The sequence below is a fragment of the Erythrolamprus reginae genome, chromosome 3 (genome assembly GCF_031021105.1).
Source record: "Erythrolamprus reginae isolate rEryReg1 chromosome 3, rEryReg1.hap1, whole genome shotgun sequence".
Lineage (NCBI taxonomy): Eukaryota > Metazoa > Chordata > Lepidosauria > Squamata > Dipsadidae > Erythrolamprus > Erythrolamprus reginae.
Genome location: NC_091952.1, coordinates 130752750 through 130777070, shown reverse-complemented (window position 1 = coordinate 130777070; position 24321 = coordinate 130752750). Strand labels below are relative to the sequence as shown.

The 24321-nt window shown below is 39.7% G+C and overlaps 1 protein-coding gene across 1 annotated transcript; it reads right to left on the bottom strand.

Moving 5' to 3' along the window:
* Positions 1–1566: 1566 nt before the first annotated feature.
* TOR3A (torsin family 3 member A) lies at positions 1567–16384 on the bottom strand. Its single transcript, XM_070746672.1, has 6 exons — positions 15851–16384; positions 13873–13974; positions 10617–10882; positions 8205–8380; positions 6161–6285; positions 1567–3915 (listed from the first exon to the last, which is right to left on the bottom strand). The coding sequence occupies exons 1-6, from the start codon at positions 16146–16148 to the stop codon at positions 3677–3679; spliced, it is 1206 nt and encodes a 401-aa protein (XP_070602773.1). The 5' UTR covers positions 16149–16384; the 3' UTR covers positions 1567–3676.
* Between the last annotated feature and the right edge of the window lie 7937 nt (positions 16385–24321).

Here is a 24321-nt window from a genome sequence, read left to right as displayed (position 1 = left end):
TGCTTAATAGCATATTATGACACTACATGAGTAGCCTGAGATGTGAAGTCTACGATTTCTATTTTCTGAAGTATATATCATCAAAACACTAAATATAGAAAACATTAAAAACAGATAATTGTTTGGTCATTTTCTTTGAAGCTGGCTAAATAATGCCATAATGTTCAATTATTTTTTTTGCAAAAAGAAAACACAGGGGAAAAGCTTTTGTTTTCCATCTCGTGAAAAAAATTGCTAAATTAAAATATATTTCATACATGCTTTAAAATTAAATATTAAATTTGTCCAATCTTTGTATTTTTTCAAAATATAAATATTGTTTAAAAGTTGCCATCAATTTACGAAACTTGTATTTTGGGAAAATGGATGAACCTTTGTGATATGCTTTATTTCTTTCCATCTATTTTTGAAGTGCAACCTCTTTTGTCTCATCTCAGTGCAATCTGGGAAAAGTTTTTACTGATTTGATTTTGCTCATTTGCTAGATTTCCCATGTAGCTACTTGACACCCCAGTGTACCTGTTTTAGACTGCGTGAATCTTGGAACTGTTATTTAACTGAAAAGAAATGAGCCTTAATTTAAGATTACCCCTTTCCACAAAAGATTAAAAAGAAGTAACCCTTCTCTCTTACTCAATGCTCAGTCTCCTATTGATATATGATGAGCCCCTATGTTAAAAAATTATCTTGGAAACAGCTAGTGTTTTTTTTAAGCAAATAGACTATTGGCTAACCCCTTTCTTCTTCTTCATTGGGATGGCATGCTTGTTTTAAAATACAGACTTTGGAAAAGCTGAAATGACTAAAGCAATGAGCATGATCAGACACCACTTTCTATTTCCCATTCACAGTACTGTATTAAGAGTTGCCTGTGCACAGTTGGTTCAAGTACAACTCATGATGTGAACATGTGGCCTTTTCCTCTAATCCAGAAAGGTGGCATATTAGGAATGTCTAATTTCTTTGAAATTTCCTAGGGCAAAAATGGCCAACATTGTGTGATATGTAAAGGGTAGATTTCCAGAGGGCGGGGTGGGGTGGGGGAATGGATGGTTAAGGATATTAATCAACCCAGCACTCCTTTAGTTGAATTCACTGAGGATTAAAATGGGTGAAACTGAAATGTGCGACTCACACAGAAAAACCCACACTACTAGTGTTGTCAAATGTTATTTTGTTTTTTGTTGTTGTTTGTAATATATTTGGGTTTTTTTAATTTAAATTTTCACTATTTCCTGACTGTGAACTGCAAACAGTGTTAACTTGATGTACGTAAGGCCCTTAGAGGCATTGCCTCTGCCTGTTCCAGACATTTTTGCCAATTTGAATTTTGTTTTAAATAAAAATTGCAATATTTTATTGGCAATTAAATTTCAGTACATGTTTCTTTTAGGGCATAGGGACTGAATGAATAATGAAATTCAAAGAAAACATGCAGTTATATACCTAAAAGATTTTTTTTTAAAGGAACTGGTTTGGCATTTCACACTTACATGTATGATGACTTGAACATGTGAAAGCTGTTACAAATGATTTGTTACAGGTCAGAATTCAAGAAAGTCACAGTAGTTTTCTGTGGAAATCATCCACAGTTTATTGGCACACATTCAGATGCTGAAATGTTGTATACAAATGAGAATGGCTTTCCTGAAGCTGCTAACACAAGTCAGATTCACATTTCCAGAATAATAAGGCACATTTTGTTCTACACTCTATAGGTATCTTCTCTTTCTTCACTCCCCACCTCCCACCCCATAATCACAGGTTACAAATGTTGTATCATTTTGCAAGCTAACCTGGACAGTAAATACAATATTGCTGACACTTGGCTAGTAAAGGAAATGTCAACAATTTGTGTAATACCATTTTGGTTAGCTGCAATGCTCTGCAAAGCTTTTGTAACAAGCCACTCCGAAAATTAAATGGAAGGTTTAGGTCTATGTGCTTGAATTCACAGAATCTATGGGAGAAGAAATGGGGCATGACTGCCTGGCACACATAATACACAACTGCTTGCACATCTGCAGATTTTAAAATATTCCCTATCTTGGACGATAGGGAGTTTTTGTTTAAAAGACATAATTGGGATTGTCATCTCAGCACTACATGACTGTGACTGTGCCCATGATTGTTGTTTAGGTTCCTTTTCCCCTTTTGGAACGCTCATCCAAAGGTGAGGCTGGGATAATTAGCAAGAAAAGAATTGTCTGTATTTACATTTATTGGAGAGGAAGGATTATAAGCAGGTACACAATGAAAAATACACATGTAAAGAAGCATGCCAGCACCAGCTGTTTGCCTAGCTTGTTTGGGGCTTTGAAGACAAAAGCAGCATAGAAGACAAAAACCAAATGTATGAAAGTGACTAAAAACTTGTCAGTTGCAGGCAGCAGCTGCAAGCTGGCTAATTAAAGTCACAGATCTCTGCTTTTTAACTTGCTGGTAGCATTTTTGGGGAGAAAACACTGATAGAAAGTTCAGGAAAAGATCACTTGTTTAAGTGGGGGTAGTGATGATGGGAAGGTCAGGCACAGGACATGTACTGACTGTAATGGCGAATGTGTCTGTGAGTTACTTTTTCTTCATCTTCAAAATCTTGAGATAGTTGCCAAGTGAGATCTACCTGTATTTTACAATTGTGAAGCATTATTCCTAAAATTTGAGAACAAGAAACCCAATTTCTATCTGCTTTAAAATCCAAATTCTAACATTTTTCACCTAAATTGGGACTGTACTAAGGTCTGATTCTGGGACACATAAGTTGCCGCAAAGTAACTTGGTTTTCCACATATGGCTCAATTTTGCACAAGGTTTTGTGTATTTTTGAAACTTAAATCAGGTGTTCAGTCAATTTATATACATACATCCTGTACATAGCTCTTACAGAGTATATCTGGCCAGCTAGATCTGTTATATTTATTCTGACAAAGCAAATATCCTGCTGTGAATGCCAAGCTTCAATATCCCACAAAAGCAACACTCCACTCAACATTTTAATCTACAAGGACAACAGAAATTCAATGCCAACAAATAGTAGCTTATGCAAGGAGTGCTTATCACATAGAACTGCAACCTCATTGCTCAATTTCAGTGCTGGACTGGAAGTATATCTTACGTCCTGTTGTGAAAGTTACGGTATAATAAAAAGAATGGCACATATTTTGTCCTTTGATGCCTCTAATAAGGGACAAAATCTTTCCTGCATATCTTAATTCAACACAAGGATTGTGGAAGAAGAGGTAGATTGTGTTGTAAGGGAATATGATAGCTCCTCACCCAGCCACATACTAAGAATACAGACTAGGAAATTGCTTGATTTAAATCATTGTCTATGTTCTAAAACCTGGAAATAAAATTAAGTCCGTCTCACATCTTGTAAATGGGGGTCTTCTCCCCATGCTGTCTAAAAACCCATTCAGTGTAATGGATAAGTGAACTAAAGGCACCATTTATAACCAGTATTGCAAAAATACTCTGGATATATTACTGTTTCAGTAATACCGTTCGTGTAGATTCCATATCCATAATAGAGTTTTCTTGCCTTTTTTAGCTGGGCAACCCCAATAATATGGGGAACATAGGTAATATTACACTAGTTAATGTAATAAATAAAATGTTTCCCTTGTATAAGATAAAAGAGAACAAACTCAATTGCAATCATCTTCACCTTCTCCTATCAAAGAAGAAACTGGTTTATACGCTGGGATACTGATTTGCAACCTTGAGCAGAAAATAATTTCTTCCCCTTGGGAGCAAATATCGTCCTTGCAACTTCATCTAGCATCTCTTCAGTGAACTGGAGATCTTGAGCAAGAAAAGCATCCCGAGCACAGAGCTTCACATGGTGATATTCCAAAGGCAGGAAAGGTACCAGAAAGTCTATGAGGTTCTCCTGAAGAAGGAAATTGTTGGCATCTGGAAAAAGAAAAAAAGGCACAATTCATCTGGCATTCCTGCTTCTTAGTTATTGACCAGGGTAGACAGTAATTAATTACTTGGCACTACTAGGGAGGCAAAAATAGTTTATTTTTAATAGTAACTTGGATACACATAACCTACTTTAAGAAAAAAGTAAGGTTATTTATTTATTTATTTATTATTTAGATTTATAGAGGCACATAGCTCTTGTAGGGAATGCTGCTGCGATTGGTGCCCAAGATGTTTACTGAAGCTCACAAAATCAACAGTCAGTGCCACCCGAGAATTTATTGACCGTTTCGAAATTGAAAGCAAGGCTTTACTCAACTGTATACTGACAGGAGATGAATGCCTTAAGCATGATTGCTGAATGTTTGGTTAATAAGTTAATTTTTTAGGTTAATCTTCTCTTTGTAATTGTTTTTAATATTGTAGTACTAATTGGATTATATTATTGTTCTGTTTTTTATACATGCTGTGAGCCGCCCCGAGTCCTCGGAGGGGGCGGCATACAAATCCAATTAAATAAATAAATAAATAAACTTGGGCTTATCACCAACCTCCAGAGAGCAAACGTCAATCAATGCAGTGGCGCCATACCCATTCGCCCTCAGTGGAAAAAACTCAAAACTCAGCAATTGGCAAGAAAAATCTTGGGCACCCATCACACACAAATCTTGGACACCTATCGCAGCAGCATTCATGCCCTTAGCATTCAGGTAGAGTGTTACAGCGCACACTTCACACTTGGAAGGAAACGCAATGAGGATGCTCATCTCTAACCTTCACCACAATGCCAGTTGATGATCTACTGACCACTGGCGCTACTCATTCTCTTCTACTGGCTTCCCGCTACACCATACTAATACCAACTTCCCCTGCAAACATTCCCCGTGAGTGCTACATGCCTTGCAACCTTACCATCCAGATAACCCTCCTACCAGCAACAGTGATGGGCTATTTTTTCCTTGTGCTGCCAAGTCTTCACCTCTTAAGTACCTGATAAGCTGGTGGTAAATCAGAACTCCTATCAACTGACAAGGGGCCCATTTCCCAGGCTTCTCTTTGTACCTGCACAGCCAACAATCTTGATAGCTGTAATATTGAACATATGTCTTTGTTCATTGCAATGTAAGGTTATCAATTAGTTTGGGTCTCCTCATCTGACTGCTCGCTTATGTTCTTTCAATCTGGTGGTTAGCTTCCTCCCTGCCTATCCTACATGGTCAAAGAGGCAATCTATGCAAGGGACCTGGTAGATTACATTAGAAGTAATTCCCACCTCCAAGTGATCTTTGTAATGCATGATTTGTTAGTTTTGTCAAAAATTGTGGATGATATGACCATGATGTTTGAGGGTGGAATCAGGAAACTTAAGCACTGTGCAAGCATTTTGAGCCAGGTTGCTAGTGCGGTATCTACCATTGTGGTAGGTGACTACGCACAGGTAGTGGCCGCCAGATTGCGCAATTTGTGTGTGGCTGCTCTGGTGCCAGTCCTATGGGTGCCACCATCTTTTTCAATTTCTGCAGAAGCAAAATCTCATGCACATGAGGTTTCGGTGATTTTTTTGCTTCTGTGCATGTGTAGAAGCAAAAGAACCACCAAAATCTCGCACACGCAAGCATCCCCTGGTGAGATTTCAGTGCATTTTTACTTCCTGCACTTGCATAGAAGCAAAAACATGCTGGGGACACACACACATGTAGTGCAGGCATGCACACAAGATGACTGAAACTGCTCACACAACACATCGGTAATGGCCGGTAATAGCAATCTACCCCTGGTTTGTTCCCATACATTTGCAATTTAAAAACAGGAGGAAAATACAATTGAATGAAGAGGAAGAGAAGGCAAGTCAATAGCAACAAAGGATTATATCGGCTTTTTTGTAGATGTAGAGCTGCTTTACATAATAAAACAAAAAACACATTTATTTATCAAATTTATATAGCTGCCCATTTCACCAAAAGCAACATTGGGGTGGCATCCAACAATGAGATAAAACAGCAATATTAACAAAACAGATAAAAATCTATATGAATAAATAACACAATCCAATTTTAACAAACCCCAGATGATGCTAAGAGATAAAAATGGCAATTTTATCAATTTTATTTGTATACAATTTTATTTTTATTCATATATTCTTGCTAAAGCAAACAAAATTATGATAATACAGTTGTAAATTCGTCCATTTGATGCAGTGGCAGTAAAGCTTTAGGAGTGAAGAGCAACTTACCTGGGGCATCCAGCAGGTCTCTCTGCAGGATTCGTTCTAAATATTCCATGGTGATCTCTTCCCTAGCTTGACCGGCTTGCCAGAAATCTAGGGCCACCTTATTGATGATGTTTCCACCAGTGTTACTGGATACAAAAGAAAGAACATTACAGGCAGTCCTCAACTGATAACTGTTCATTTAGTGATCGTTCAAAGTTATAACATACTGGGGGGAGTAACTGATAACCATTTTCCACACTTACAACCACTGCAGCATCCCTACAGAATCAAAATTCGGACACTTGACCATTGTCATGTACTTAGGACGGTTGCAGTGTTCTGGGATCATGTGACCACCTTTGGTGATTTTTCTGACAAGCAAAGTCAACGAGGAAGCCATAATTACTTAACAGTTTTTACTAACTTAACAACTGCAGTGAGTTGTGGCAAGAAAGGTCATAAAATAGAAATGTTTGGCTCAATTGTAGTCATACGTCGAGGACTACCTATATCTCATTGACCAGCAGAATTTAGCACAATAATATCACAGGGCAAGGTTGTAAGTCATTATGCAATAAAGCCCTGAGGGTGAAGGTTTTTCATTTCTACTGACACATTAAATCAGTTTGAATTCACTTGAATTACCCAGAATAGCTTATGGTGGAATATAAGGACAGGCAATCTTTCTACAATCATATGTGCATTTTAACCTCCTGTTTTTCTGGAATGAGATAAAAATGTGGAGCATATTTCTTTACCTATTTCTTTTTCCTCCCACTCTTTTGGGGGAATAACAACAACAACAACAACAACAACAACAACAAGATGGAATATAGGTAGACTGAGAAAAAGAGATGCTTATTTTAAGACACTAAGTGCATTAATAACATTCATGTTTGCTCTCTTCCCTCTAAAGAGGATTTTCAGTGAAGGATTTGGTTCAGTTTGGTAAACTCCCAGCCTTTTAGAAAAAAGCAATGGGCCTTTAGGTAAATATTGCTCCCAGTAAATCAGAAAAAAAAACAAATCTGCACAAATCTTATTAGTTTCAAAGATCCAGTACAAAAAAATATAGGTAGCAAAAACTGACTTACACTGGTACCTTGGTAATCAACCGATTTGAAACTTATCAAATTTGGTACTCAGGGCATTTTAATGTGAACATTTTGTCCCTGTACTTATGACACACTCAGCACACAAGCTAGAATTTGTCAATGCTGGATGCCTTATGACTTACTGCATTATTCCTTATGGAAAAGATCAGGTACTCATCATTTAGAGTACTCACTCTGCTTCCTGGAACTAATTAAGGATGAGTACTGAGGTACCACTGCATTTACTTTTCAAACTCGATTATCATCAGCAGGCCAGCTTTTAAAAAGGTAGATGAGATTTTAAATTAAGGTTCAAAGCTTCTTAGATGTTAGGCAAAGATAAATATGGCCTTTTGGGTAATAAAACTTCTGTTGACTATTTGAACACAGTTTTCTTCGCTGTAATATGGAAGTGGTTTGTCAATGCTTTTTCCTGAGAGGTTTTTTGATTTCTTAATCCAACCTACAGCCCTGGTAGCTCCTCAAGCACGTTCTTAATCATGACTTAATCTGCTTAGCCCCAATAAATTCAACTAAGATTTAACCACTTACCAATTCTATTTAGATTAATATATTCAAATCAAATTGGAAAGAAGCAATTTTGAAAGTGATACAATTTTTTTCCCTGAATTTCATTCCTAGAGCCATGACCTCTGGAATATTTTATAGCAAATGTTATTTGTTATTAGAGACAGAGGTATTCTTAAGAACAGGAGTCTTTCCCTTCTAAAGGGTATCATTGAATATCAGTAATATTGTAGGATCTGCTAGTGGAAATGGCAAGAAAGTTTCAGGAAGAGCTTTTAAATAAACTTGTGGAAGTATTGCTATGTTTCTAGAATTTTCTACTTCATATTTTTTTACCCTGGATTATTACTTCTCAATATTAAAAGCTCAGACTTTTAATATTCTGAAAAGTCCCCAGAAAATATGACTTAGGATTTGCTTCTTATACTCAAAACAAAATTTACCTCAAGAATAAGAAGATGGACCGCCGGTAATCAACCTTGTCAGTGCTGCCATTGTGACTCACATATGGTTTGAGGGCATTGAGGAGATCAGAGTGAAGCTTCTCGGCTTCGTCAAAGATGAACAAGGATTGTTCACAGAGTTCAACTGTCTCAATGATTTGTTTTGTTAGCTCGACCTGAATGAACAGGGAAAATAGGCACAAATAAATGATTAAATTGGCATAAATAAAATTGGTGCAGCCAGAGATTTATTTATGGCCTTATATACCCTCTTTTAGAATTGATGCTTATTACATAGGCTTAATAACCTTTAAAAGCAATCTGTAAAGCATCAAGAAAAATGAAGTCACTATGAAATTATCAACAAAATGCAAAAGTTTTTTTCTTTAAAAATCCTTTTTTATATGTTGTTAGTGAGGGAAATAGAACTATTTTCCAAGGAAGAGTGATCCAAAGGTCTGTGATTCCTACCAAAAAGGCTTTTATAGTTGCGTGACAAAGCACATTTCTGGGAGTAGATATGAGACAACCCAAAGAAATACAGTAAGAATGCAGCCGGGCTAAAGGAGGTGGATAAGAATTTTTTTTAAAGAAAAGAAACTGAAATGAACAAATTTGTAATAACAGCAGAAATCGCGAAAAAGGTAAGGAAGGTCAAGAATTGATCAGGACCAGGTGAAGATGAACTGCATAGCTTTTGGTGGAAACATATGATTGGTCTGTGTTCACTCACTGCCAAGCAGTTTTAGCAATATACTAAAAGGATGAGAAATTGAAGAATGGTTAACGTCTGGCAAAACGTACCTGGTAATGAAAGATCTACAAACTAGAGCTACAAAGCAAACTACAAGGCAGCTACTGGCTTGCAAACAACTTTCAACCTGTCGGTGAAGATTCTCAGTCATCCAGATAGAGTTGTCTGAAAACTGAGTCATGGCAACTGGGCTTCTTTTCTTTTTTTAGTTTGAAATGCCTAATTCCTTGCTCAAACCTTGAAAGAATATTTAAGGAGAGAGAAGAAGATGCCATAAAGCAGAGTTCCTCAACTTTTCAGCTTTGCAGACCAGCAGGGCTGGGTGGGGGAGGGGAGGGTTCCACGCAAGAAGCAGGCACATGCAAAACTCCATTTGTGTGAGTGGTGGGCACATGCACCCAGCACTTGTGCAAACGGAGTGCATGTGCACACCATGTGCATTTGCTTTCCCACAACTTCCGCAGCCTAATTCTGAATGGCTCAAGGTCCAGAGGTCATATTAATAGAGACCTATGATTCAGAGTACTCACCCAGACTTTTAAACTTTGACCTGCCTTTAGATCAATTATATTGTCCTTACTATTTGTATCCTGGGACAAAATAAATAACCCATGTGTTTTGATCTAGTCTCTCCAAGCTACACTATTATTATTTTTTGGATCCCTAAGGAGAGGCCATTGCCAGTATGCCCTTTGCTAGAGAGAAAAACCGTAGCAGGATTAACCCAAGCAGATATTTGGAAATAGGAAGATTCATATGAACATAGCCAACTGTCAAGTTAATTAGACAATCCAGGGCTTTAAAAAACCAGTGTTGTATAATAATCCATGGAATGACAATCAAGGCAACTTGTGCGGATATGTGGTGTAACATATAGTACATACTGTACCTCACTAATGTTGTGTTCTGTAAGCATCCAGGAATTCTGAAGTTTATTTATTTATTCAATTTTATGCCACCCTTCTCCTTAGACTCAGGGCGGCTTACAACATGTTAGCAATAACACTTTTTAACAAAGCCAGCATATTGCCCCCACAATCCAGGTCCTCATTTTACCCACCTCGGAAGGATGGAAGGATGAGTTCTTGTTTTGTACATTTTCCAAGATAAAATAACTGTTCCATTAACCTTCTGCATGTCTGACTTCTAAGTAACAGTCCCGTCCTAAAACTGCACTATTATTATTATTATTATTATTATTATTATTATTATTATTATTTATTTATTTATTTATTTATTAGATTTGTATTCCGCCCCTCTCTGTAGACTCGGAGCGGCTCACAACAACATAAAACAATTCATGACAAATCTAATAATTTAAAAACATTAAAACCCCATTATTAAAGCAGACATACGCACAAACATACCATACATAAATTGTATAGGCCCGGAAAAGATGTCTCAATTCCCCCATGCCTGACGGCAGAGGTGGGTTTTAAGGAGTTTACGAAAGGCAAGGAAGGTGGGGACAGTTCTAATCTCTGGGGGGAGCTGGTTCCAGAGAGTCGGGGCCATCACAGAGAAGGCTCTTCCCCTGGGACCCGCCAAACAACATTGTTTAGTCGACGGGACCCGGAGAAGGCCAACTCTGTGGGACCTAACATAACACACACACACACACAAACACAGTGATACACAATATACAAATATCCTCTCACCTTGTAAAGGTCCATGTAATCGAGATGAGGGAAATGAAGTCCTGAGATGAAAATTTTAACACAGTCACTTTTTAGGTCATCTCGGTAAAGATGTTCTGCCATTAAAAGAGCTACAAAGTTCTTGCCAGTACCAGACCAGCCATGAAAAGAAAGAGTTAGTGCTTTCTCTGGCTGTGGTTTTTCCAAGAAACCCCGAACAGCTTTCAGGACAATTTTTTTGGCCAAATGCTGGCCATGGAGTCGTTTGCTCAGAACCAGTTCCAAGCCTGTAGGGGAGGGAAAAAAAGGATGAATCTTTTGCATAGCATATTGGAAACTGCTGAAGCCTTACATTGCTAGAAATCAAGATTCGCAAGATCAAGTTACAATCTCTTGAGCTCGAATTGTCAAACTTAAGGATTGCATAAAAGGACACCGAAACCACAAGTTGGCTCCAAAATCCACTTGTCAAAACACCTCACTGTCCTTTCTTTCTTTATGTAAACTTGAAGTTCTTGTAGCTGTGCAAAAAGATATGCTTCATGTGGGCGGGAAACCTCTAATGGTCCTTCAGAAAAGAAAGATTTCTGTTAACTGCACTTGATAGTACCTATTCTCTTTGTAAATTCTTATCTCTTATCTTTGATCCTTTTCTTCAGCAAGTAACGTAGATAACATGACATTAATCCAGACTGAAAACAGTCAACAAAGTATTTCTGAAGGTGATTAGAGAAGAAAATATGCACACTCAGTTTTTATTATAGATGATAATTGTGGTTTGAGCAAAATGGCTACCTCCCCATTTCCCAGAATACAAAACCCATCAAAAATTGGAGGAGAAACTGTACAGAGCACTTGTGGATGATCTCAAGTTGTCTCCTTATCTGGAGAGGAATTATGAAGAGCCAATCTACTTGCTTTTAGCAGAGTCACCCTCAGTTCACCATTTCTTTCCAATTAACTTGATCAAATATATGTATTCAATATCAGTGCTTCAATCATTAGTTTATAACTGAAAGAATTAGTCCCCATGTCAAATCAAAAGGGAACAGTACAACTTTAATGTGGGAAAGATTTTATCATCTTGTCATCTTCCAGAAAGATACAATATATCTAGAATTAATTGATACAGAACAATTCTGACCCCAGCCATCTAAAATTAATAGGGTCATTAGTGCACGCAACATAGGTGTGGGCGAGGATAAGTTTATCAGCCCTGCTGTCAAGCAAAGCCAAGAATTTAATAACGAATGCCATACTATGTGCACTAATCAAACAGGTGGCAAGAAAGTATGGGCAGTCAGGCACAACACAAGTTGTAGACAGTAAACACAGGGTCAATCAGAATGGACTCAAATGTCTATATACCAAAGCAGAGAGTATGAGGAATAATTGTGATCCCACTGTATAAAGCGCTGGTGAGACCACATTTGGAATACTGTTCAGTTCTGGAGACCTCATCTATAAAAAGATATTGACAAAATTGAACGGGTCCAAAGACGGGCTACAAGAATGGTGGAAGGTCTTAAGCATAAAACGTATCAGGAAAGACTTAATGAACTCGAACTGTATAGTCTGGAGGACAGAAGGAAAAGGGGGGACATGATCAAAACATTTAAATATGTTAAAGGGTTAAATAAGGTCCAGGAGGGAAGTGTTTTTAATAGGAAAGTGAACACAAGAACAAGGGGGCACAATCTGAGGTTAGTTGGGGGAAAGATCAGACGCAACGTGAGAAAATATTATTTTACTGAAAGAGTAGTAGATGCTTGGAACAAACTTTCAGCAGACGTGGTTAGTAAATTCACAGTAACTGAATTCAAACATGCCTGGGATAAACATATATCCATCCTAAGATAAAATACAAGAAATAGTACAAGGGCAGACTAGATGGACCATGAGGTCTTTTTCTGCCGTCAATCTTCTATGTTTCTATAAAAAGGGTGAATTAGAAATTCAACTAAAAGAGGGAAGATATGATATTGTTGCCATTACAGAAACTTGATGGGATGAAACTGACAAATTGAAAATACAGCTAGAGGATTTAAATTATTTAAATTATATAAAGGTCCTTGCTAGCACAATACCAATGAAGAAAAATAATAGGTCTCCAAAGAAACCAGCATGGCTGCATAAAGAACTCTCTAACAAAATGAAAGACAAAAAGGACAAGTATAAAAAAAGGAAAGAGGAGGAAATAAGTAAGGCAGAATACTAGCAAATATCCGGAGCTTGTGTGAAGAATACAAGCCAGCAATGTGCAGCAGCTGTCAAAAAAGTCAACACAATTCTAGGCTGCATTAACAAAGGGATAGAATCAAGATCAAATGAAGTGTTAATGCCGCTTTATAATGCCTTGGTAAGGCCACACTTGGAATAGTACATTCACTTTTGGTCGCCACAAGTAAAAACAAAGTTGAAACAGTACAGAAGAGCAACATAGATGATGCAGGACTGGGTATGTCTAGTTTAATTAAAAGGACTAAAGGAGACATGATAGCAGTGTTCCAATATCTGAGGGATAGCCAAAATAAAAGAGGGAGACAAAACTACACTGCTCAAAAAAATAAAGGGAACACTTAAACAACACAATGTAACTCCAACTAAATCAAACTTCTGTGAAATCGAACTGTTCACTTAGGAAGTAACACTGATTGACAATCAATTTCACATGCTGTTATGTTCATTCAACTTTGTACAGAACAAAGTATTCAATGAGAATATTTCACTCATCAAGGATGTGTTATTTGAGTGTTCCCTTTATTTTTTTTTTAGCAATATATTTTCCAAAGCATCCACCTGACCAATGGGTGGAAACTAATCAGGGAGAGAAGCAACTTAGAACTAAAGAGAAATTTCCTGACAGTTGGAATAATTAATCTGCAGAACAGCTTGCCTTCAGAAGTTATGAATGCTCCTACACTGGAAGATTTTAAGATGATGTTGGATAACCATTTGTCTGAAGTGGTAGAGTTTCTTGCCTAAGCAGGGGTTGGACTAGAAGGTCCCTTACAACTCTGTTATTATTATTAGTATTAGTATACTAAAAGAGATGCAATTAGGAAAAGAGCATTTACCTTAACTTATTTTTTGATAATACAGTACACAAAATTCACACTGCTTAAAGCAAAGCTGATCAGCCTTTAAGCCAAATAAAGCTGTGTAGCACTCCCAGATCACATTTCTAAATTTCAGAAGCATAAATGCTGACAGTAATGAGGTATTTTTAATATGGAGGAGGGGAGGAATTAAAATAAGAAGACAGCAAAGTCTTTACCTGTGATATTGTTGACCACTCTGCAGTCTCCTGTTGGACAGCACCTGCCAAAGCCACAGTACCAGGTAGAGACTAATTCGGTCACCATGGGTAACTTCCAGTCTAAAAGGTAAGAACACCAGATTGGGAAAAGAAATATTTGAATTGCTCCTAGACCTAGGCAATTGGCTTGAAAAAACTTATACAAATCTTGCTGTTAGCTATTCTATTTTCACTGTACCTGATGTACCTATTCACTTGCCCAAAGTAACCAATACTGCATGGCAGCTCTTTCTCTTTTCATTTCTGCTGCAAGTTCAATAGCAGTTTTGTTTACTATTCTTCTCTACAATTCCTTTTCAGGGTTTACTACCTACCCATGTTTCCTCAAAAATAAGACTATTTTTTTTTCAACCCTGAAACAAGCACTTGGCCTTATTGCCATGTCATGGGCTTATTATCAGGGGATATCTTATTTTGGGGGGAATAGGGTATTTATTTTTAACACTGAACTAAACCAGCCAGTTTGGGATAGCCAGTTGAAAGAACACGGGACATTCAGTACTCAGAATGCAAACAGAAGAAACCCAACAAGAAACGCAAGCCTGTGTTTTCCCTATGATCCCTTTTCTGTTCTTTCACCCATAATGAAGCAATTGTAGAAGCAGACCACACATGGGCAAACAACTTTGTTTGTTTTAGAAAAGTTTGTTAATCTTGGCACCTCTATGAGAAAGGGGCTTCAACTCCCAGAATTCCCTGCCTGTTAAAGTTGCCAAACTGAGAAACCCTGTTCTAGAAGAAAGAAAACGGTTATGTCTTGGCTGGATAACATTTTGCTGAAAATAAGCAGCCACACATGGAAAGTTCCCACCATTGTAATTCAGATGAAATTGGAATTGGACAAGTCTTTCTCTCCTGATGTCGCATTCGTTGCCATGCCTTTGTTTAAGGGAGAATTGGTGTTCTATTAGGAGACTAAAAAAATCAATTTTCTCTTAAACTCTTGAGGATTTTTTTTCACTAACCACAGTGTATGTGGTTCTGTCATAGACTCTTCTGCCCAGTCACCATAGGATTTTACTTTCTCCTTCTGGTGTACATATGACATTGATTTTGCTTTACGGAGAACAATACTGTAAAGGGGCAAGGGACCTTTTGACTTTGATTTTAAAGTTTGACATTTTATTTCTACAATTGTCTTAGAGCAATATGAAACATAGTCTAAAATATCTAGATAAACCAGCATAAAAATCATTTTATTACATCTATGTATGGCGTTAGTAAAACTCCCACCATGAACTCTTCTACAATTGTCTCAGAGCAATATGAAACATATTCCAAAATATACCAACATAAAAATCATTTATTAAACCTATGTAGCACTGATCGAGTACTTTCCGATTTGGCCACAGAAGAGATGTGTGATTTTGTTAAATGTGTTCTAATTGGTTTTAATACTGTTTTGATATTTTTGTTGTAAGTCGCCCATATTCCTTCAGGAGTTGGGTGGCATACAAATCTAATTAATAAATAAATATTGTATTGTGTTGGTAAAGCTCCCACCATGAACTTTTCTACAATTGCCTCAGCGCAATATGAAACATATCCCAAAATATCTAGATAAACCAGCATAAAAATCATTAGAAAAACTCCCACCATGTTGTGGGGGTTCAGGGAGAATTTTTATTTTTACCCTGCGATCGATTTATTTGGGCATTTCCTAGAGGAAGGGAGCGATCTCCGACTAAATCCTTAAGCTTTAAAAACATTAATGTAAAACGGAATTATGCCCACTTGATCTGTGATAGAACGTTCAGAACAGACTTAGAAACGGCGTTTAAAAGTCTGCATTAAAGAGATGCGTTTCCGCGTCCTCTCTTCCATAGAGACCACGCTAAGCATTCTGGGAGCTGGAGGCTGCAAGGGGGAAACCGGCGGCCATTCGCTAATGAGAAAGGCAGCGCGCGCGCGCGTGCGGAGGAGTGGGGAACCATACCGTTCTGTCGCAGCCGCAGGATGTCTCCGCTGTCTTCCTCCTCTTCCTCGCGCTGCGTCCTCCCTTCCTCCTCTTCCGCGCAACCTTCCTGCCACACCTGGCAGGCGAGCAAGTGCCAGTACCGGCGGGAAACGTCCCGCACGGCCCCGAACTGCTGCTGCAAATCCTCGTACTGCCGGTGGCTCAGCAAACTCGCGCTTTCCGTCTCTTCCCCGCGGTCCGTACTCGCCTGTGCTGCGCCCAGCAACTGCAACGCTAAGCAGACATAGAGCAGCCCGGTCCTGCCGGTGCCCCCCATGGCGGTCGGCGGAAGGAGGAAGCCGGAGCTGCGACACCGGACCTGCTTATCTCGCCAGGCAGCCGAGACCAAGCCCAGTTCTGCAAATGACTCGGGAACTGATCTCGTTTCCCTTTGAGCGAGCCGGGACTGTTTCCTCCTTTCCCCACAGAGGTTGAAGGTTCGCTTAAAAAAGCCTTTCGCAAGTCTGGCTTTGGAGAGCGAGAGGTCCCTCTTGGCTTTTGGAATCCCGTTCGTGTATTTTGGCTTTGGCTTCCTTCGGAATCATTGATTGAGAAAGAATAAATAAGAGTTGGGCGAAAGCCTTTTCCATCTAGTCCAGAGGTCTTCAAACTTGGCAACTTTAAGACTTGTGGACTTCAGCTCCCAGAATTCTCCAGCCAGCTGTGCTGTCTCTGCCCCAAGCAGAAATTGAGGACTGACAAGATTAGCTCAGACACACCCTTAGGATTCACATTTCTCCCTTTGTCTATACAGGCAGTCTACGTGACCCCATAGGAATCAAGAAGGTATAAAAACCCATCTTGTCTCAACTCCATTTTGTCATTTGTATTGAATGATATGTATGTTTTGATTGAATTGCTGAGTTGTGGGTTTTAACTGGGGTTATTGTTTTAATTTGTACTAGACTTCTTTTCATTGTTAACTGCTTTTTTATATTATTGTAAACTACCCTGAGTTTTTCGGGATTGGGCAGCATAGAAGATGAATGAATGAATGAATGAATGAATGAATGAATGAATGAATGAATGAATTTGTCCTAGAATTGCACTGTGTGTGTGTGTGTGTGTGTGTGTGTATGTGTGTTAGTTGGTTCTGCTCATCAATAAGCACTTTTTTTCTTAAGCAGCCTCCATGTTATTCCCATTTTTTTCTTCCCCCACTGTCCAGCAGTGCCTCCTTGATATATTTACTGTTTAAATGAAATGAGGCCACATTCAGTCATATCCCGCCTCCACCTACTGAAGCTTCTGTCCTGCAATTCTTAATATTCTCAATTGGTCAAACACAATCATGTATTTTACACATTTTGCATATACGCCTCACTCCAGGAAAAAATAGTTCGCAATCTTTGTCTGGTTTTAAAGAACAATGTCATGCTGCTCCAAGTCTTCGGAGAAGGGCAGCATACAAATCTAATAAATAATTATGTGGTACAGAAGAATGAATTAATTTTGGGTTCTCTGTAGGGAATGATGAATAGTATATATTTTTAAAATTGCCACAAGAGCACACATTGAAATTTTCATTTCTAACATAATGGCCATCAAATTATTGGACTGTAATTCTCAGAATTTCAAGTGATTTGCCACAGAAAATAACAATGAATGTGAAAAACAGGATACTTTGCAAAATACTAAGTTCTACAGAAAAATCATAATGGTGAAATCTGTAATTGGATGACAACTATAACCCAGTGATAGCAGTCAGTACAGACTCTTATATCACTTCTGAAATCACATGCAAAATGTTTACACAATCTGTATGTATGTTTATAATTATAACTGTAATTATAATATACTGTATAAGTATATTACATATCTGTATGTTTATAATTATAAACATGAAATATCTGAATGAATTCTAATCAACCGTTTGTAACTTGATGACCTCAAGACATAAGGAAGCATTATCAAGTAATCAAATTAAGATAATTACTTTAACCTTCTTTATTTAATTGCTATGAATGGAAACTTCCTGGAGGCTAGCCTTTCTGTTTGTAACTTTCTGTGCCTTTCTGTTTGTAACAATTAATTTTTTTGAAAAACAAACCATAGAATTTGCTTGTGATATGAAGGAGTACAATCTCCTGTAGTAAAAGGTTTCCTTTAGATGTTAGTTCTCCTTTATGACACATGCAATAAATTGATTATTCTAGTTAGTTTAATTTTAACTTGGGAGAGTCACAGGTTGTTCAGGTCTGCACCCTAAATAGGAATGACTCAGATATGCTAATATTGCCCTACTCCTTTGCTATAATTGTTATCTGCAGTAAGAATTCCATAGGTCATTTATACGATGTGCAATATATGTTTCTTTCACATTACACTTTTCTTAGCTGTTTAAAGAGTTCCATTTAGTTTATCCCATAACTACATTAAAAAAAACAACAACAACCCAATGGCATTATCCTCAAATACATTTGCTACTGTTAAAAGCACCCATTTCTCTCTTCTTGGTGTAATTGGGATGTTTTGCTTTATATGTTGTAAGCCGCCCTGAGTCCTTGGAGAGGGGCGGCATAAAAGTCCAATTGATAATAAATAAATAATAATAACAAATAAATAATAATAAGGTAATTACTTATATAAGTCTGTGTGATTTACTTAACCAGTAGTTTCTAAATAAGGCAAAATTAATAATTGTTAGGTGTGGGTAATGTATTCTTTTAAACAGTAGAAACTAAATCATCTCTGTATTTCTGCAATCTCCCAGAGCTTAGGTTCAAAGTAAACTGAAATACATCTGAACATAAATTACTTCTGCTCTAATTTTACATATACATACATAGTTTTGAAATCCAAATCAATAATTAATAGGTGAAAAGCACTTACGTTAAAATGAAATAAATTATTTTAAATAAGATAAAATTATTTATCTTAGAGATCAAGGAAATGCTTCATTTATAGTTGAACAAATGTCTATTTAGAGCTAAAACTGATTTTTCCTATGCATAAGATACAAGCTTTCTTTTACATGAGTATGCCTAAAACATACATCTTTCTTTACATAAAGGTTAGTGCTAGCATAAAGTGCTATGAGATGTGCTGGTTTGTTTCAAATGGAAAGAGTTATCTTTTTCATAAAATGGCTACTGCCTATACCAGTGATGGCGAACCTATTGCAAGGGTGCCACAGGTGGCACGCGAGCCTTTGCCCTAGCTCAGCTTCAGTGTGAATGTGTATGCTGGCCAGCTAATTTTTGGCTCAAAAAGAGGCTCTGGGAGAATATTTTTGGCTTCAAGAGAGCCTCCGGGGGCATTGGGGGGTGCGTTTTTATCCTCCCCCGTCTCCAGGGAAGCCTTTGGCGCCTGGGGAGGGTGAAACACAGGCCTACTGGGCCCACCAGAAGTTGGGAAACAGGCCATTTCTGGCCTCTGGGGGCAGGGGAAGGTGTTTTCGCCCTCCCCAGGCATTGAATTATGGGTGTGGGCACTCACACATGCGCAATAACGCACAAGAATGCTCTTTGGGCACCCAAGGAAAAAAAGGTTCACCATCCCTGGCCTATACCATTGATGGCTGAACTTTTTGTAGTAGCTTGCCAAAAGCCGGGGAGCATGGGAGGGTCACACATGTGCATGCCCACACCCATCTCATTCCCCCACTCCCCCCGCCGTGCATGCACACAGCTAAATGTATGATATCTTGCTGAATAATATGTACTTCTGTTTGAAATATCTGCATGAAGATCCACCATATTAAGTTTGTTTAAATGTAACGTCCTACTATTTCCAATCCCATTTGTTAATTGCATATTAAAATCTCCTGCCAAAAAAGTTGAGCCCTCCATAAAGTTGTCAACTTCCTCTTAGTATTTATTATAAATGGTTTTGTTTTCGTATTTGGGGCATAAATTGCTGCTAATATCAGCTTCTTTTGATTTATTTTCCTTTTAACAAATATCCACCTTCCTTCTCTGTCTTTCTGAATTCCAATCTCTCAAAATTAACCCTCTGATGAATAAGAATCGCTGTACCTCTACTATTTTGCATTCCTCTAGATTCAAACATCCATTTCCAATTTCTATCATTAATCAATTTATCCCTTCCTCCCCATCTTTTATGTGTTTCTGTCAAAATCATAATATCCACCTTTTATTGCTTAGCCATCCTTAATATCCTAAAATGTTTCAAATCCGATCCCAAACCATTCACATTTAAAACCATTATCTTACACTCAATCAGGCCTCCCTGAATCTTCTTGGTACCACAAACAGGGTGAGGGGCACGGGACCTGAGGTTGGAGGAGAGGGCAGGCGGGCGGCCCTAGGGAGACTGCTGCGCTAGCGTGCTGTGTTTAGTTTAGTTTATTAGATTTGTATGCCGCCCCTCTCTGAAGACTCGAGGCGGCTCACAACATAACAGTGATACAATACATTACAAATCCAATAGTAGAAAAATTAAATCAATTAAAAAAAACATTAGTAAAATAGTAAAATCCCTAACTATACAATCATACACATTCAACCTAATCCATCCTACAGTAAGGCCGAAAACATAATAAAAAAGGGGGGAGAAGGTGGTAATTATCCCCACGCCTGGCGACAAAAGTGGGTCTTCAGCATTTTATGGAAGGCGAGCAGGGTGCGGGCTGTTCGAGTCTCTGGAGCGAGTTGATTCCAGAGGGCCAGGGCCGCCACAGAAAAGGCTCTTCCCCTGGGTCCCACCAGCTGACATTGTTTGATCGACGGGACCCAGAGGAGGCTAATTCTGTGGGACCTAAGCGGCTGCTGGGATTCGTGCGGCATTGGGCCTCCTGTCCATCTCTGATTCTGCATGGCAAGAAACTGTAAAAGTCTTCCCCTGCATCTTTTGGGCCTGTCTTGGCTTCCATGAAGCCTCTGGGCGCTTGCTGCCCATTTGCCCTCCTCTCTGCCTCGGGATTCAAATTGGCCATGCCCAATCACATGGCCCCCACCAAGCCACGCCTACAGAACTCAGTAGTAAAAAAATTGAATTTACAGCTGTTGCAGCCATTTTCTACCTATTGTTTTCTGCTCAGTGTCTCAAGTGGCTAAACTCAGAATCTGTCAAAAGCCTCCTCCTGCATGCCACCCACACTCCCTTTGCCATGCCTCGTCCCATTTTCTCTCCTTCAGAGGCCCAGCCCTTACTCAATCTCCCCACTTTCTCCCCCCAAATCCCCTCTTCTTACCTTCCTCCCCCCTGGTTGGCCGGTAGGGAAAGCAAGCCAGAGCTGAGCCATCGCCACCATCACTGTTCTATTCTTTATACCGGCCATGCATGTGCCGAACAGGACAGAGATGGGATTCAAACTCTTTTTTAGTGCATTAGAGAAGCAGAGGCTGGTGATTTCCAGTGCAAGGAGCCTGCAGCAGCTGCCTCTTTTTCGGCTTCTTGCGACAAGGGGGATGAACAAATGCGGCAACCAGCTGCAGGATGAAGGTAAGGTCATAATATAATATACTGTAATATGGTAAATTATTTAGCTTTACTAGATAAATAGTCAAAGCAATGGAAACTGCAGTTTAATGTTTCCAAATGTAAAATAATGCACTTGGGGAAAAGGAATCCTCAATCTGAGTATTGTATTGGCAGTTCTGTGTTAGCAAAAACTTCAGAAGAGAAGGATTTAGGGGTAGTGATTTCTGACAGTCTCAAAATGGGTGAGCAGTGTGGTCGGGCAGTAGGAAAAGCAAGTAGGATGCTTGGCTGCATAGCTAGAGGTATAAAAAGCAGGAAGAGGGAGATTGTGATCCCGTTATATAGAGCGCTGGTGAGACCACATTTGAAATACTATGTTCAGTTCTGTAGACCTCACCTACAAAACGATATTGACAAAATTGAATGGCTATAAGAATGGTGGAAGGTCTTAAGCATAAAACGTATCAGGAAAGACTTAATGAACTCATCTGTATAGTCTGGAGGACAGAAGGAAAAGGGGGGACATGATCGAAACATTTAAATATGTTAAAGGGTTAAATAAGGTTCAGGAGGGAAGTGTTTTTAATAGGAAAGTGAACACAAGAACAAGGGGACACAATCTGAGGTTAGTTGGGGGAAAGATCGAAAGCAACATGGGAAAGTATTATTTTACTGAAAGAGTAGTAGATCTTTGGAACAAACTTCCAGCAGACATGGTTGGTCCATAGTAACTGAATTTAAACATGCCTGGGATAAACATATATCCATCCTAAGATAAAATACAGGAAATAGTATAAGGGCAGACCAAATGGACCATGAGGTCTTTTTCTGCCGTCAATCTTCTATGTTTCTATGTCATGGAACAAAGAAAGAGGTGGTTGTGGGGGAGGAAGCGGGGAGATTGAGTAAGGGCTGGGACAATGGGGTGGCAGGGCAAAGCAGGTGGCATACAGGAGACGGCCACGGGAAGTTTGGAATGGCACGTTCCCCAGCTGAGTCAGGCAGCGGCTCTGGCACAAAACAAGAGACGTAGAATGGTGTCTTCCTCGACATTGTCAAGACAGGCAGCGAACAGGCAAGGACGAAGCCATGGAACGCACATTCCTTGACCCAGCCATGGTGGGCGGAGGCTCCAGGGCCTCAGGTAATGACATGTCCCTTGGCCACGACCCCCAACCCAAGGCAAAAGGTGAGCGGGCAGCAAACTTTGTTGAGCTAAGCGGGCAAGGCGGGGAGGCGACTGGTGAGGTGATTAGCTGGGCCACATGGTGAAGGCAACATATACAGTGATCCCTCGATTAGCACGGTCTCGATTAGTGCGAAACGCTACAACACGGTTTTTCAAAAAATATTAATTAAAAAATACTCCACGTTTTTTTTGCTATACCACGGTTTTTCCCACCTGATGACATCATACGTCATCACCAAGAGTCACTTCTCTGTCTCTTTCTCTTTCTTTCCTGTCATTCTCTGCTTCAATCATTTTCTTATTTCTCTTTTTTTCTCCACTTTTTTCTATCATTTCTCTCTCTCTTTCTCTCCCTGTTGCCGGCGTGGTATATGAGAGAGAAAGAGAGAGGCAGAGGTCGGGCGCATTACCGGGAGGTGGAGGCGGCGTGGGGACGCTGGGTGCCGGGGACACCGAGGAGGGGGTGGACGTGGCCTCTCAGCTGCAGAGCCGAACAAGGGCGGAGGCAACGGCGGAGTCCGGCGCTGGGGCCATGCGGGGCCGCTCATCCAGGGGGGCGTGGACTGGCAAGTCGCCCTCCTTTCTCTCCGCATGGCCCCAGCGCCGCCCAGGCAAAGGGGAAACCCCAAGATCGCTTGCCGCTTGCCGTATTGCAGCGAAGGAGGCGAAGCAAGGCTCCAAGCTGCAATACGGCAAGCGGCAAGCGATCTTGGGGTTTCCCCTTTGCCTGGGCGGCGGGAAGACCAAGGGAAGGTTCCTTCAGCCGCCCAACACCTGATCCGCTCCGCAGCGCGGCGGCAGCGAGGAGCCGAAGATGGGGTTTCCCCTTTGCCTGGGCAACGGGGAAACCCCATCTTCGGCTCCTCGCTGCTTCCGCGCTGCGGAGCAGATCAGCTGTTGGGCGGCCGAAGGAACCTTCCCTTGGTCTTCCCCGCCGCCCACACGCAAACTCCACCATCTGCGCATGTGCGGCCATGAAAAAAATGGCGCGCATGCGCAGATAGTGTTTTTTACTTCCGCACCACTATAACGCGGAAATCGATTAGCGCGGGAGGTCTTGGAACGTAACCCCCGCGCTAATCGAGGGATCACTGTATAGGGCAAGGATGGGCATGGCGAGCGTTGAGTGAGCAGGCGAAGTGAACGTCGAAGTGGGCAGGGCAAGCAGTGGTGGTATTCGTCGAAGCAGTCCAAATTGCTGCTACTGGTTCATCCGAACCCTTCTGAACCTCTTGCTAAGATCAATTTGGCCATACCTACGTCTCTCTTGAGATGCGTTTTCCTAAATACTTGCAGGAAAATGGATACTACTGCTCATCCTACATTAGCCCAAATTAATATATTGTTTGGGAAATCTGAAGCATATCTGAGATATGGAAGATTGTAATACTATTTTTCAGTGCCCTTCCTTACCAAAACAGGTATGACAAATCTGAACTACTTTGAAAGCTATATAAATCATGGTCTTTGCAATACAAAATCATATTAATAATTTCCATTCACAGTTAAAGTTAACAATTTGAAAAAAAAGCATGAATGCCTGCCTTCTGTTTGCTGGATGGATAACAACAACAACAACAATAATTATTATTATTAATTAGATTTGTATGCCTCCTTTTTGTATGGTACTTGGCACACTGGGTGCAGTGCCAAAGGATCTCAGTGGACATTTGAAAACCATAGGAATTGACAAAATTTCCATCTGTCAATTGCAAAAGGCCGCTTTACTGGGATCGGCAAACATAATTCGCCACTACATCACACAGTCCTAGGTGCTTGGGAAGCGCCCGACTGATGATGAAATATGAAATCCAGCATAGTGATCTCGTTTGCTGAGTTGTATTGACATAATAATAATAATAATAATAATAATAAT

Coding starts and splice junctions, on each gene's coding strand:
- TOR3A (XM_070746672.1), bottom strand. CDS start 16,148: ATGGGGGGCACCGGCAGGACCGGGCTGCTCTATGTCTGCTTAGCGTTG. Junction 6,286..8,204: donor TCCATCTTCTTATTCTTGAG/GTAAATTTTGTT, acceptor TTTTGTATCCAG/TAACACTGGTGGAAACATCA. Junction 3,916..6,160: donor AGACCTGCTGGATGCCCCAG/GTAAGTTGCTCT, acceptor TTCTTTTTCCAG/ATGCCAACAATTTCCTTCTT.